This window comes from Haliotis rufescens, unplaced genomic scaffold (assembly GCF_023055435.1).
Source record: "Haliotis rufescens isolate VD_foot unplaced genomic scaffold, xgHalRufe1.0.p SCAF_3, whole genome shotgun sequence".
In the NCBI taxonomy this organism is placed as follows: domain Eukaryota; kingdom Metazoa; phylum Mollusca; class Gastropoda; order Lepetellida; family Haliotidae; genus Haliotis; species Haliotis rufescens.
Window position 1 is genome coordinate 31,245,180 of NW_025964001.1, and position 15,836 is coordinate 31,261,015.

A 15,836-nucleotide genomic window follows, 5' to 3' on the forward strand; every position below is an offset into this window, starting at 1 on the left:
ACACGACATCACTTAAATATGTTATGAATAACAGGATGAACTCAATGTCAATTAAGACGGCCTTTGATCTCTTAGTAATTTAAATGTGAGATACTCATTTAAAGGTATCTCTAAAGAACACCACGCTTCGTAATTTAAATGTGAGATACTCATTTAAAGGTATCTCTAAAGAACACCACGTTTCGTAATTTAAATGTGAGATACTCATTTAAAGGTATCTCTAAAGAACACCACGCTTCGTAATTTAAATGTGAGATACTCATTTAAAGGTATCTCTAAAGAACACCACGCTTAGTAATTTAAATGTGGGACACTCATTTAAAGGTATCGGTAATCGGATTAATTAATTACCCGCTAGAATAGGTGAAATGCACTCAGCTGGAAATGTGGCCCTACCGGCAATAGCCATTTCTGAAATGTGGCGCTCCCAGCTAGACACCGCTACAGCTTGTAGATGCACTACGGGCCTAGTGAGCTAACTGTGTGATCCCTATAATCTCATGTCGTTCAATAGCCCGACAGACATTGACACAAATGATGAACGCACAAGATATTGAGTTATCACGACCTTGACCTTTGGCACTTTTCATGTTAGTCTTCATCATGGAGATGATGACCTGATGTAATGTTTGCAATGTCATGGCTCAGCAAGTGTTCATGTGTGCAGTAAATGAGTTACATCCCACACCTAAAATCTGGTTATGAACCTTTAATGATGAGTAACGTTATTTTTGCCTCAATGTAAGGAACTGTGGTGGATCCTCATGTCTTTTTTGGGGGGATCATGCTGGATTTAGGAGCTGTGTACAATTTCTTGTGGCTGAAGTTTGAATCGTGATATATGCAGTAACATGTATGACTTCAGAGTTGTTTATGAAAACCACAATCTGTGACTGTTTTTTTTCTGTGTTTCAATGTTAGTGTCACAGTGTGACACTAACATTGAAACACAGAAAAAAAACAAAATCCTGTCTTCATTATTCATCTGCATTATTTGTCAATGTAATCAGCTGCTGCACATGTCAACTCACCAATCTCTGGGGAAAATGTACTCAGAAATGAAGAAAATTTATGTAAAAGTAAAGCGATGAAGCTGAGCTGAACCTCCTCCGAGAGGGCAACATCACTCAACATGAGGTCTTGAAAGGACAAAAGCATGCATCATAAACAGTGAGAAGTAATTACCACACACAAGACCAAACCAAATCAAATATGAAAGAGATTGTTTATTTATGAAAATAGGTTTTGGTTACAAACATATATTTTACATAAATAAGATTCATGAGTCATCCTATGAACATTATTTCTTCACCTTGAAACTATATATATACAGTTTGTTCATATTGTCAACAGATACTGTTTCTAAACTATATTGTAATAATGTCTACTCATGCCCCTCTTATTTGGATTCAATTCACAGGTGACTGATTACATAATTATTCACTGTAAGGACAGACTAAATTAAATTGCCTGTTTTATGGGCGACCTTATCCTAATTTTTTTTAAACTGAAATAATGTGTTGATTGAAGTTTTCCTCTTCTGAAAGACGTTGGTGTCATTTTGTTAAAATACATATTTGACAGGTTATGTTTTACAAAAATAACTTAAAATCGACCAATACTACTTTATAATATCCTCTTTATTATCATCTCTTTTTGTCTCCTGCCCCTTGAATAAGAAAGTCCATAAAATGGAATTTTTAAAACTGATCTGGCCAAACTTGAAATAAAAATCACAGTCAATATGTACATGGATTACCAAACACAGGTCAAAGAGTTTTCAGAACTATTTGGAAAAAGAGTTTTATTTCTTTTCTCAGAAAATATAACAGAACATAGATCACCAGTTAAAACTAAAAATATGAAAACCTCTTTGAACCAATTTTGTATCCTGGATATGTTGTATATCCTTCTAACTTTCCTTACCAGAAACTGAACCACCGGGTCAAGTCCTGTGCAGCAGTGATGTATGGGATCAGCAGTATGTAATTCATACTAGTGATTCACAGAACAAGTGAAGGAGCCTTGGAAGTTCCATAACATCCAAGACTTCTCTAAGGAGAACAACATGGGGCGCCATGCCAGGGTCTCTTGTGACCCCACATTTACACACACTCGGCCACCGGGGTGCTACAGAAAACAATTGACTGTTTGAATTACATAACTGGAATCCAACTGGCATCTGTCTAAACCAGACTACATCCAAGACATGTCCCATTTAAAGCACTGAAAGTCAAAAGACAAACAGATATTTACAGATATCTCTTACCGTACATGCCATAGTAAGCAACCTGGCACTTAGCAAACTTCAATAAAGGGGGCGTTAGTTGAAACCATACAGAAGTTGTAATTTAGTATTGAACAAACTTAGTTCAAATTTCATTGCAACTGAAACTTTTTAGATAATAGTTACTAGACAAATATATACCCCTTCTACGCTGCTGTTTTCTGTAAAACAATCTGTAAAATACACAAAAATACATACTGTCATGAACATTTTTCAAACTTAGTACGGGTGCTTATAATGATTACTTTCAGATTGGAGAAGAAGTTACTCAAGAGGTGCCTATTGGAGCATGGCACTTAATACATGTACATCACGTATGGCATTACCGGTACTTTGGACTTCTGTAACTTTAGACTTTCATTTATCAATTTTGTGTATCAACCTTGGTCCATCACTAAGTAACATGTAATTATTTGTAAGTCAGGTTTTGTAGAACACAATTTTTTTTTTTAAATTTCAGGTCAACAGAGCATATGTTTGGTGAGGAAATGAGAAACAAGGAAATATAAAACAGCAGTCAATGAGAGTACGATGGTGCATATGAAACCAATGTATACCTTCTATGTACATCTTATTGCACAAAATTGTTGAAATTACTATGTGCATCAGAACAAATATACAAAATGAGTCCAGTTGTTTTTACATCAAAATCAAACCTGTTTGGCACACAGCTCAGTGTTGGGTATTACCTAACCACACACTGCTAAGTGAATCAAAGTTAAAACATTGAATTTAAGTCCGTTTGACCCAGATATGGAAGTAAAGTCTCCATTATTGTGTACAAGGGATGCTAGATGATTTTCTGAGTCAGTAAATGCATAATTGAAGCAATTCATTGTAAATTTGTAATTTGTTGGTCACTATATATGATGTTACAGATCTGAGTGAGGGTACTATCCAAGCAATATAATGGTGCATGGAAACTAGAAATGGTCTTCACACATTGTACCCATGTGGAGAACTGAACCCATCCTTCAGTGATGAGCTAACACTTTCATCACTAGGCTACATCACCGCCCCAATTTGCAGATATATGAGTTTTGCAGATTTTCAATGACTATCAAAACACAACATACAACCAGTTTTGTTAAAATGTTCACAGAAAAAAGAGAAGATCCTGAGTTATGTGTTTCTCAAAATTCACAGTGTGATAAAGAGGAACATGATCAGTTAGGCTTAAAAATATAAAAGAATTGGTTCTCCCACAATGACTCTGGGCCTCCCTATAAGAACAAGAATACAAACTCCTATTGCAGACATGTCAAGGGAAGCAACTGCATGCTATATTGGAAAGCATTGTTTTAAGTACATGTATTAGGATTGTTTAATTTTGTTGGAAAATGAAAATAAAAACAAAACGTGGTGCAGACTTTATGATGATGCAAGTGGTGCCAGAGAACCAAGTCATTCTTTTTTTAGCCTTACAGTGTGTTTTTTATAGTATTTATTCCATGGAGATGAAACACTGAGATTGCATGTCTGAGTACAGTGTTAGATCACAACAACTTTATCAGTAAGATAGACAGCCCGGATCCAAGTGCTAATCCTAGAGTCAGCATCAGTGACATCAACACTCCTGCTCCCTCAGCCTGGCCCAGCGGCACCCGCCTGAAACACAACATGAACAGTGAGGACAGACATCAGGGAAACAGGGCAACTGACTTCACTCAATCCTTGTTACCTTATCTCAACCTCCACATTTACCTACCATGATAGTGTTCAGGGCAAATAGTTGGCATCATAAACAGGCATAGCGATATGTTCATAATAAGAGATTGATTCCTCAAAAGAACTTTGACTTGAATTAGGGCTTCACAAGACTATACATAAAAACAACAATTACATCAACAGGAAAATCAGTGAGTGGGTGAGTTGAAATGTTGTATAGTTCTGCTATCCCAATTTGGGAGAAAAATTTAAACGTGATGCAAGTTGTAGACATTTAACACGATGGTCAAACTCATGAGTCCAGGTATGGTGCTGACAGGCCAAGGATCAGAACTAATTAATGCAAATATGGGATTCGAACCATTGGATCATGTAACAAGGGACACAACTCTTCACAGACGCTTGAAGACGTTACCCGTGCCATGCCTGACCCAGAATCATTAGGACTATTCACTTCCATGACTTACTGTGGAGCATACATCATGTTCAGTGTTCCGAAGTAGCCGTTGGTGATGCCAAGGATGATAATTAAGGCGATAGGGAATGCATCATTGTGGAACCACACTGGAAGGCTTCTTGGTTGAGCGTCACAAAACATAATCAGGGGCACCAGAACAACTCGAAACAGACACAGTATGAACAACAAGTTCTGATGACGATAGCTCGGCTGAAATAGAATAAACATCCTCATTTAAAGATCCGTCTGACTTGCTAGTAAGGCAGTTCAGATTTGTTTGTTAGTTGTTATGTATTGTTGCCTGTATAAAATGAAGTCTCAAACAGACAATCCAGTTATTGATATTATGGGCAACATTCAGCGCTCTCTGGGTATGATAACACATACCCAACCAAGTCACTTAGCCAGACCAAGTGTGTGAAGTAACTGCCTGCCCATAGCTGGTAACTTCTCAGTTGGGCTGCCTGAAATTTTCCTCAACCTGCCCGACTCTTTTTATTTAACTTTCTCGTAGATTATCAAGTAATTGTTAGCATTATTTCAACTGAATCAACACGCGATTTGTCTCTTATTTTTCGTTATTTTTCAATATTTATAATGACTGAATGCGGGCAGGTTACTTTGATGATGGGCAGTGTTTGTTATTTATAAACAATCATACAAAATGGGAAAAAACTAGTAAAATCCTAGATATTTGACATATTTGTATGCTTATCCTGCATTACTCCTTAATGCATTTACTGCTTGTTCTTGACAGAGAGAAAGAGCTTGTGAGAGGTCTTGCCGAAGAAGTTGTTCCAACCGGTTGTGTGGCTAACCCTATCACACAGCTCCCATGTGACCCCGGAAGTGGTGACGTCACTGATCAGCACATTACTGCTGTCAAGCCCAGAGACAAGACCTGTCTCAGCATACGCTCTTGAATCCTTTGAGTGTTTCAACACCATTTGTAAATGCATTCAGGAGTAATGCAGGATACTCAAGTATAAATATAATGCACTAATAAATCCAGACTGTGTATTCACATGCTACTGGCAATTACTGTAGCTTCAGTATTCACACCACCAACCTGTTGTATCCACCCTGAGATTGGACGACCGATCCAGTCACCCAGGTTGAAAAAGAGGTAGCATACCACCGGAATGAAGAATTTATCTGAAAACATTGATGTGTCTGGTTTATTGTCATTCTTATAGACATTGAAGGCGTGAGCTTTAGAAAATCTCTATTCTACTCAGTCATAGGTCTACTATTTAAACGTTTAATCCTACACCTAAAAAATACAGCTATTGTATCTCCACTTTTTGATTGACACATGACTGAATAAAAAGTCACTAATGTTCCCATTTCTTTCTGACAATGCACCCATTCCTTCTGACTTTTATATGTTTGAATAAAGATAAAACTTCATGCAGTAAACTTCAGTGTATGCATGACCAGATTGTTTTACACGTGTTTCTAAATACATTTTGATACGGCTACGGTCAAATCGGACAGTATGTACCTATCTCTCAATATCTACAGCAGGTACCCGGGTAGTGACAGGGAATAGGGTGTTGGGTACCCGGGGCGTAAATTTGGACTCCTCCCAGTCCTAGTGTCTGTTATTTGATTGATTATGACTGCTTATAAATGTCACATGTCCACCCTTGATGTATCGTATCACAACCTAACAATCAAATTACATATTGTATCATCAGAAATTTATGTCATAACGTACATGTGCCCTGATGTGCCCTGATTTTCGTTCGCAAAATTTAGCAACAATCCACGCTAGGGTACTGACACACACAGTCAACCTAGGGTGACACATAGTCCACGCTAGGGTATTGTGACACACAGTCAACCTATTCTAAGGACCTGGGGAACATTCTAATCCAGAATCCCTAGTAGGTACATTTTAACATAAAGCACAAGATTCCACAACAAGTACTCAAAGTATGACATTATTATACAGGTCAAAGGATCAGTGTGCTTTCAGTGTGTTTTTGCTCTACTATTTGGCATTCTTACAGCTACCCATTTACACAGACGTTGAAAACAGTCATTTTCCCAGGGAAATAATCAAGTCTGGACCAGACAATCCAGTGACTGATATCATGAGCCTCAATCTACGCAATTGGGATACATTTATCAACCAAGTCAGCAAACCTGACCAATCGATCCTGTTAGTAGCCTCGTAAGACATGCATAGTCACTTTTATGGCAAGGATTGGTTGCTGAAGACCTATTCTGCCCCAGATCTTCAATGGCAGTACAACATGTATGGAAATGTCCAGTACATCCTACCTGACCAGGGGTCCCCCGGTTGATAGTCCCCTGACCGTATTGTTGAACACACTGCTGGAAATACTGACAGCGTTACTGTGAACACCACACATACGCCAATGCCTTGGCGCCAAATCTGGAACAAAGATTCGCATCAGTACACAACAAGGATCAATTGGTGTAAGAACAGCCTCACTGTAGCACCTAACTGTTTTGAGTCAAGAGTCATTGAATGTCCTAGTCAGCAATTTCCAGCAATATCACGTCAGTTCCAGCAATACCATGTCAGCCTGTCAATAACCGAATCTGGTCAAGGCAAACCAGTGACTGACAGCATGAGCAGCGAAGACTGCCATTGTGGTACACTGACACACATTCAGTCCAATCCCCGGATCCCCAGTCAGCTCTTATGACAAGGCATGGGGTACCGGGGGCCCTTGGAGCAATGTTTACAATAACCACCTGCTCGACAGTCCGAGACGGTCTATTTTGCTGACAGACGGTCAGTTTTGAAAAGTTGCATGCCTGATGGTTGGGCTAGTATTGTATTCCCTGAATTACCTAAGCATTCTAGTTTTAATGCAATGCAAGATGTAAATCAACTATTAACGTTAAACACATTATTGATGTATAAAATTTCAGTGAGTTAAAGGTGACAATTCACCAATTTACTGTTTTTTTTCTGAGAACTATCATTAAACAGTTCTATTCTAGTTTACCCTTTTCTTACTTTTGTTAGTCTAGAAAATTCTAGGAACATCTTATCTGGTCTGGTCAAAAAGCATACCTTTTTAACAATTGTGGTATAGAATTCTATATGTCCTAGATGATCTGTAGACATTAGTCCCTCACTGTCTTGGGCATTCAGGTGATTCTCATCTGGAAACCAAGAAATACTCTAGCTGTCACCATGGTTAAATGGTTCATATCATTTGAGAGGCTAAATCAAAGTCTATGTTTTCAATCAAGAGATGAAATTATATTCAACCATGTTAACCTATTATGTTTGCCCCAATGTTGTACATAGAGCCATACCATTAAAAATACATATCCTTAAAGGAGCATAAGCACTTAGCATCAATTATTAATATCAAGCTTTATTTACCCTTTCTATTAACATGTCAATTTCATAAATAAATTCTTTGTCAGAAGAAGTAAATAACATAATCACCTGTTTCTGTTATATAATATTTTGAAAACTCCTGAAAGCAAAGAAGGACATTATAATTAGTATTCACAAATATCAAATGAGTGAAAATAATTACAGCAACTAGTAAGAGATGCAACTCTGCAACAAAACTTTGTGATAACTATACCACTGGAAATAAGGGATGCAACTCTGTAACAAAACTTTGTGATAACTATACCACTGGAACTAAGGGATGCAACTCTGCAACAAAACTTTGTGATAACTATAACCACTGGAACTAAGGGATGCAACTCTGCAACAAAACTTCGTGATAACTATACCACTGGAACTAGGGGATGTAACTCTGCATTACAATTTTATGATGCCTGAACCACAGAAACTACGGGATGCAACTCGGATTCATGACTTGACGATGCCTAAAACCACTGTGCACCAAATGATACATGTCTGCTTATAATCATCTGGTGAGGACAGCATATACCTGTGTCTCGGGGATATTCTGTAGAAAGTCCTGCTGTGCAAGAAATATTCTGCAGAAAGTCCTTCTGTTCCACAGATTCATTTTGCATTTGAACACAATCCACATTACAAATATTACAATTCTAACTTCAAGCCCCAACATCCGATCAGCCTAATCATCGCAACGTCTGTGAAACAGTAAGATCTCGCAGAATACCACGCTATTTATAGTCTGGTTAGGACTGTAAGTAAATGTGAGGAATGATGTAAAACTTAAACAACAAATGTTACGTGTATCACTGTGTCTATTTCAGTGGGATCAAAACTACAACCTTTACACTAGTAACCTATTGAGTGAACCACAAGGCCACAGAGGTGCTGACAAACAATTCTTGTAAGAATCTCTTTTTCAAGGACACATAAGCCAGTAAGAGATATTTTACATCTGTTTTCTAATTTTCATAGAATCAAAAAATTGATGACAAATGTTGTTTCAGATATTTCTTTCGGTGTATAAGTTGGGTAAACAATTACTCCGAGGTCTTGACGAAAAAATGGCAGCCCGAAGAATCGTGAAATTGGGTCAGGCCTTCGGCTTACATTATCAGTCAATATCTATGAGTCTTTTTTATCCTTACAGACTCTGAATAACGAATTTACATCACCGTTACCACTGGGTCACATATGACCAAACAAGGACCACATTTCGCTGCCAGTGATGCACATTATACTAATACACAAATGTTCACTTACAAAGTAATACAGGAGCGCATATGCCAGCAAGGCAACCGTACAGACGGCTGTGGCAGTCAGGAAGTAGCCAAACGCACTTTCTATAACTGTGCCTGACCCAAGGAGGGAGAAGATGCTGGCCAGTGCAGCAAACGTACCTCCAACAGCCTGAAAGAAGATAGGAAGTGAGATGGGTTAAATGCCTGTTGTCCATCATATACTTGTCAGAAAGAACAACTTATATTAACATTAAGACGCATACTTACAAGTATACCAAATAAAGTGAAACTTTTCTTGCACGGAAGTGCAGACCTACCAACAAGTCATAATATGTACATGTATGTATTTAGACAGTGCAATCTTACATCATTTAGTCTAATATATCTCTTTTCTTCAATATTCGTTACTTTCTATTCTCATCGTTCCTTACTGTACTGTCATCTTTTATACATTTGTAAATAATGTATGTCAATACCAACAAGAGGGTGTTTAAACTACACTTGCCTGTTGTATCATGCCATGTCTGCTTTAAGTGGGAGGACATCTTCCCTAGGCAAGGGAGTTAACTGACCGTAAAAGTCCAGTTTCCACAATTACCAAACTAGGCAGCAATAATGGAGTTACATTTTGGCTGGACTAATGAGTCTATGCATAGCATAACGAATTCGACAACCGGTTCATAAACAACATGGATTTCAATGTGCAAATTTTGGTTGACTGCAGAATTTGCAGGATTTGTTTTTAATCATGGTGCTCACATGATTTGATGCACTTCGCAGGGTAAGACCCGTTTTATTACAATATATATCTTGATCATCTTGACTGGGCGTTGCCACTGGTGGCGCTACGATCGATTCCAGCCTAGTTTTGCAAGGATAGAAACTGGACTTTTAGAGTCAGTTAACTCCCGTCCCTCGGGAAGATGGTGGGAGGAAGGCTTAAACTGACACTGGTGAATTCAAGAGCATGGGTATCGTGGTGACAAGTATCATAAAGAATTTGAGAATTCAACTACAACCACCTAATTCTGGCAAATATGGGTCACAACTCACCAGAAATGTCACCCATTATACTGATCGGTTGGAATCTTTATACAGTGTCAAATTGACATTTGATTTACAGGTTTTGGTGGAAATGCGAGTAAGTGACATTTCTGACTGGCAGGTCAGTAAGCCTGTATATTGATTGCAGTACAAAATCACAAAAGGAACAGAAACACATTTACTCAGGAAGACTTATGTCAGATGTGTAAACATGTCAATGTAGTCTAGTACTTCAATAACATATCAAACAGGTTATATTTACACAGTTCATGATACCTGTGATTTCTACTTGTACATATCTTACAGGTATTACATGTCAACCCAGCAAGGACAAATTCACAGTGGAAACGTGATACTAAAGAAACAGTTTGTCCGAAGAGTAGAGCCACAAGGTTCTGTAGCTCACCTGATGTTTTCTTCAATATTTGCTACATAGATTACAAAGGACATCAACAACCAACTTTAAAGAATATCGAAACACAAGTAACAAAAAGTTTCAATACAAAAAAGAAATCAAGCATGAATACTTTATAATGATACGTCATAGCAGGGTACAACCTCCATATTCCCGGTGGCACACCAACACAGCACTGTAGGGTATTCCACACACTTACAGAAAATCAAGTCTCAAAATGAAAAATAATGTGGCCATGTTATTTCAGTGGTTAGTTTTGGAAACACAATTTAAGGGATCGTCCATTCAGAATTTACTTCAATAACGTGACTCAACCCCCAAAAGCACAAGAATCTGTACTTTACTAAGAAAGCGTTATCCCAAATATAACACATTTGTTACATTCAGAATTTCATTTTATCATCCACAGAGTGATCTTAGTGCTACAATCATCATAAGCCTATGTTGAAGTATGGGAGTTACGATCACCTTAGTGCTAATATCGCTTTGTGGAACAGGGCCCAGGAGGTTTCAAAGGAGATGTCTAAAATGAAGTAAGGCTAGATAAATCACTTATACAGTTATCTCAGGTGACTGACCACAAGAGCAGGCTCAGAATGTTTACACGAACCTCACTGTCACTTACTTCCAACCTTCATCATGATAGATGACACTAACATGGCACACCATGGGTAAGAGGGCAGGGGCGAGGAGGTGTCTTGTAGATGGATGTGTGCTGCCACTCCATAGCCCCACCCAAAAGCATTTCAGAACATTCATTTCTCAGCTTTTTAAGTATTTTTATGTTATGGGGTTTTGTCAAGTCTCCATAACATAACTTTTCATTAAACATATAACACTATAAAACAATAACATATAACATGATATAAGCCTCAACCTACGTTGTTTTAGTAATCATGGTAATAGGCCGTGAAATGTCCAATATTTGTTAGCTTGAAATCAAAGTCAGGAAATATATTTATAACAAAATGTAAACAAGAGTCATCAGGAGATGACACACCCTTTGGTGCAATTCGGAGTTTGTCTACCTATAATACCCCACTTTTGTTTCATTGCTACTGGATGCCTTCAGTTCAGTGAAGAAAGAAATCATGCTGTTCAGTATGTTTCAAAATCCCAAATCACCAAAAGGCACCAGTTCACTAAAAGACTGATCTCTATAGCAAGAAATATTCAACAGTTTTGGAGTTTGACTCCGGAAACGAGCACCACCTTCATTTTCAGTAACATTCAACTTTTCATAACAAAATCATAAGAACATCAAATAAATAAAAATCCCAAATCACCAGCTCACCACTGATTTGTATGATAAGTTTCATCTAGGAACATTCAATGGTTTTAGAGTTCAACTCCAGAAACGAGCACTACCCTCATTTTCACTATACCGTATTCGACGTAGTAAGCGCCCAGGGCGCTCTCAAAATTAGAAATAGGGGGCTCTTATTAGAATATTATTTTGGTGGAAAAAACAGAGTTGAAAGATAAATTTCGTGGTTTATGCTGACAGACTGAAATGTTTATATGCGACAGATATATTTTTCCAGAATTTAATTGCCCATAATTAAGAATGCATATAACACACGAGTGCGTATTGTACGCGAATACATAAGTCTTGTGTACATTGATCAATCGGAAGGGGTGCTAAATGGGATTGTTCACAAGCCAATATATTAGCAAATGTCGCAGTGGGCGCTTATTAGAGCAGGGCGCTTATTACGTCGAATACGGTAAGTCAAAATTGTTGTCATGAAAAAAAATATCATTTAAAAAAATAAAATCCCAAATGATCAAAAGGCACCAGTTCCCCACTAGACTGATCTATATAGAAAGTTTCAACAAGAATTTTTTTTTGGTTTTGGAGTTCTGGTCCGGAAACAGAAGGCTGGTGAATGGACAGACAGACATGCTGATGGCAATATCCCCCTATTTTTCACACCGGGGGGATAATGATGCTACTTCTTGGTGTATTTTTATACCTTTCGTATTGGAAAACAGATGGATAACCACATGGACAACATGCCATTACATAAGATATCTGGAAGCTTTGATTGAGATGAGCAGCAGAATATTCACCTGTCCAGTCATGACTGACTGAGTGTACATAGGGGGAAATCGACACACCAGCCCAAACACGGACCCTGTCATCACAGCTGTTGCACCTGTTCCACACAAAAAAACATCATGCACTCAAACACTGGGGTCATCTGTCAACAACTTGCATGAACATATCATACATGATCATGTGAAGCATCATCACAATTTGTTTTAGAAGCATTTTCTGAACTAGTCCCTGACCAAGCTCATTTTGTCAGGAAATGTAAGTATAAAGATCAAATGAAATCCTTTTCTACTCAAAGATAACTGTACATGATCATGTCATAAGTCCAACACTTGCTGGTCAAATAACAAGCAGCTGTCAGGCATATCAACATGTCCAATAACTCTCATGTCAGCATTTCTAGTGTTTCTGGAATGCAAAATTAGGCCTTCCCCGTGGGCCCATAAAGGTCTTCATGATTCCACATCCATTGTTTCATTGTGCCTTCAATTTAGGCCAGCAATAATACAAAAGGTTGACAGTTGAAATTCTGTCACGAGGCTGACATTCAATATCAACCATATCATCGTATCATTTTTAACAAGATTCAGTATTCACATCATTAGCAAGGAAAAGGACATTTGTAACATTCACAGACATATCAAATAAAACATCACAAAGGAACAGTGTTGCTAAGCAACATGACTGCTTCTCATTGCTGACACATGTACTTATGATTGAGTGAGTGAGTGGAAGTTGTTTAACACCAACCAGCGATAGTTATATCACAACAGTCTGCAAAAAATATCCGGTCCAGGTACATGTATAATGATGATTGATAGCCTAAGCCATGTGACAGATAGATATACAGTACTGAGGTATCAACAAGTTCACACACTGAGACCAGACAATCCTGGGTTTAGACAGCTCCTACAACAAGCATGGGGGTATGGGGACCTATTCTGACCTGGAATCGACACACTGTGCTATCATTTATAGTATACAACCTGCTGGGGTCTATGACTTCATAGCCCCCACTACCTAGACCAGCACTGTGCTAATGGTAAATTTTAATTTTTGGATTATCTGGTAATCAATTGATAGTGAAGGAGTATGGTTTATGCCGCTTTTAGCAATATTCAAGCAATATCACGTTAGGGAACACCAGAAATGGGCTTCACAAATTGTGCCCATGTGGGGAAGCGAACCCGGGACTTCAGCGTGATCAGTGAACGCCTTAACTATTAGGCTACCCCACCGCAACAAATGGGTGTCCTTCAATGCTAATGCTGGTGTTAAGTTCTAAGTACACTCGTGATAACAACAGATATGATAACCTCAGTACATCATGTGGACAAATTGAATTCAGAAATATATTACCATTAATAATGGCTGCTGACGCCATTGTCACTCCAAAGAAACCTGTCTGCCCTGAAAACACAAGAGAATATTCATAATTGTGTTGTTGTACCGCAAAGTCATTGGTGAAAGTAAGAAAGCTGTTCTAGTTAATTATCACATGCCTAAGTATCCAGAACAACTTAACTTGATGTTTGTGGCTATTTTGCCAAATATTACAGAAATTTGAATATGTGTATTCAAAATATTTCAGTTACCATGTTTGATCAAAGTTTTCATTTTCAAGATGTGCATCCATCAAAATACATCCTTTAAAAATGACAATTGTGGCTGAATTTTGCATTTCACATAATCTTTAATTTTAGCACTTTCAGTTTGGGTTTTGAAAATAACCAAAAAAAGTAAACACTGAAATTAAATGGAAATGTGTTTCTATGTCCGATAAGTGTATATGTAACATTTAATGAAAGTGGGTGGATGTCTGTTTGTTTAACTTTTGCCAGAGCCACAACAATCCTTGACCTGCTAATCTTATACCTATTTATTACCTATGTGGGCAACCATGTCAAGGTTCATAAAAATCATATGTGCCCTAGGATCATATCACGTCACACTAGAAACGACGTCATAACAGAAGACTGTTGATGTCATTGACAAATTGTAGTTCCGCTGCTGTTGCGACTTGCTGTCCTCATAGGTAAACACTAAAATTTGTCTCTGTATGTAGATATCCTCTTCGGTAATAAATAGAATATTATATTCGTCTTCATGTCCTACTATGTTTACGACACTCGTGCCTAAATTCCGGTATTCAGACACTTGGGTCGTAAAAAGTATGACACGAACAAAAACATAACATCCTCTATATATGATAAGTATTACAATAGCTGCATGCAATAGATACAAGCCATACCGATGAACAAAGGCAACTCTCATCAATACAAAATATCAGTTATCAGGAATTCCAACAGCATCAAACTATACTGTGAATATGAATATCGAATGTTGGACTACAGTGGATGTTGGAGTTTGGTTACATTATGCACTGACTGTCATGCAGTAAGTACATACATTCATCACTGTTGATGTTGACCAGGATTGTGGTAGCAGCAAACACCAGGATGATCAGAGACAGGGACAGTACCACTCTCTTCTTGAGGGATATACTGCAACATATTGAATATGATCGTAACATCACATTTTTTCAACACATGTTAGCATTGGATGGCACATCACAAAGCAAGCTCTGTCCCAGCGTGTGACACGTTTATTAACTTCCCAGTATGGATCATCTTCCCGAGGCAAGGGAGTTAACTGACTATAAAGTCCAGTTTAATCAAGGTGCTCAAGTGATTTGATCCAGTTTGCTGGGTAAGACCTGTTTTATTACAACATAGATCTTGATTATTGAGCAGATCATCTTGAGTGGGCACCACCCGTTTGTTTGACGCAAATGCAACTGATATGAGAGATAGAATCTGATTGGTCAATAGGAGGAACATAGAAAGGACATAACTCGTAATAGCCATTCGAGGATAGTTCGGCAAGGGTGGAAACTGGACTTTTATAGTCAATTAACGCTCTTAACTCGGGAAGAGGAGTCAAGATAGCACGGATTAGTGTTTGTCATTTATGAACAGCTTTGTGGCACTGGGAATGACCCTAATGGTTTATCACTTGTTTGGACGGCTGGCTAAAAAGATCAATACTTGGAATTATCGTCAATGGGAAGAAATGTTAATGATTACCGATATGAAACTGTTGTCATTGATATTAACTCACATAAACTATTGTGATGAAATAAGATTTAGATTTACCGAAACAGACTTGCCATTGTCAAAGATGGAAAGCAATTGTTTTTGTTATATCTCAAATGTTCACAAAGTAATCCATGCAAAAATGTGTCACGGCTTACCAGCGGTGTGAAATCTGTTGATTTCTGCATATTTGCTTAAAGTTC

General features: G+C 38.0%; 1 protein-coding gene across 1 annotated transcript in view; it reads right to left on the reverse strand.

The window, feature by feature from the left end:
- Nucleotides 1–1,211: 1,211 nt before the first annotated feature.
- LOC124146005 (equilibrative nucleoside transporter 3-like) overlaps nt 1,212–15,836 on the reverse strand; it is a 34,195-nt gene continuing 19,570 nt past the window's right edge. The window contains exons 5-14 of the mRNA XM_046516023.2: nt 14,948–15,042; nt 13,898–13,948; nt 12,553–12,638; nt 9,043–9,189; nt 7,852–7,882; nt 7,468–7,559; nt 6,702–6,816; nt 5,482–5,567; nt 4,423–4,622; nt 1,212–3,895 (exon numbers count right to left, since the gene is read on the reverse strand). Of these exons, the coding sequence (XP_046371979.2) occupies nt 3,784–3,895; nt 4,423–4,622; nt 5,482–5,567; nt 6,702–6,816; nt 7,468–7,559; nt 7,852–7,882; nt 9,043–9,189; nt 12,553–12,638; nt 13,898–13,948; nt 14,948–15,042 (1,015 nt within the window). The 3' untranslated portion in view covers nt 1,212–3,783. The remainder of the gene's footprint in view (nt 3,896–4,422; nt 4,623–5,481; nt 5,568–6,701; nt 6,817–7,467; nt 7,560–7,851; nt 7,883–9,042; nt 9,190–12,552; nt 12,639–13,897; nt 13,949–14,947; nt 15,043–15,836) is intronic.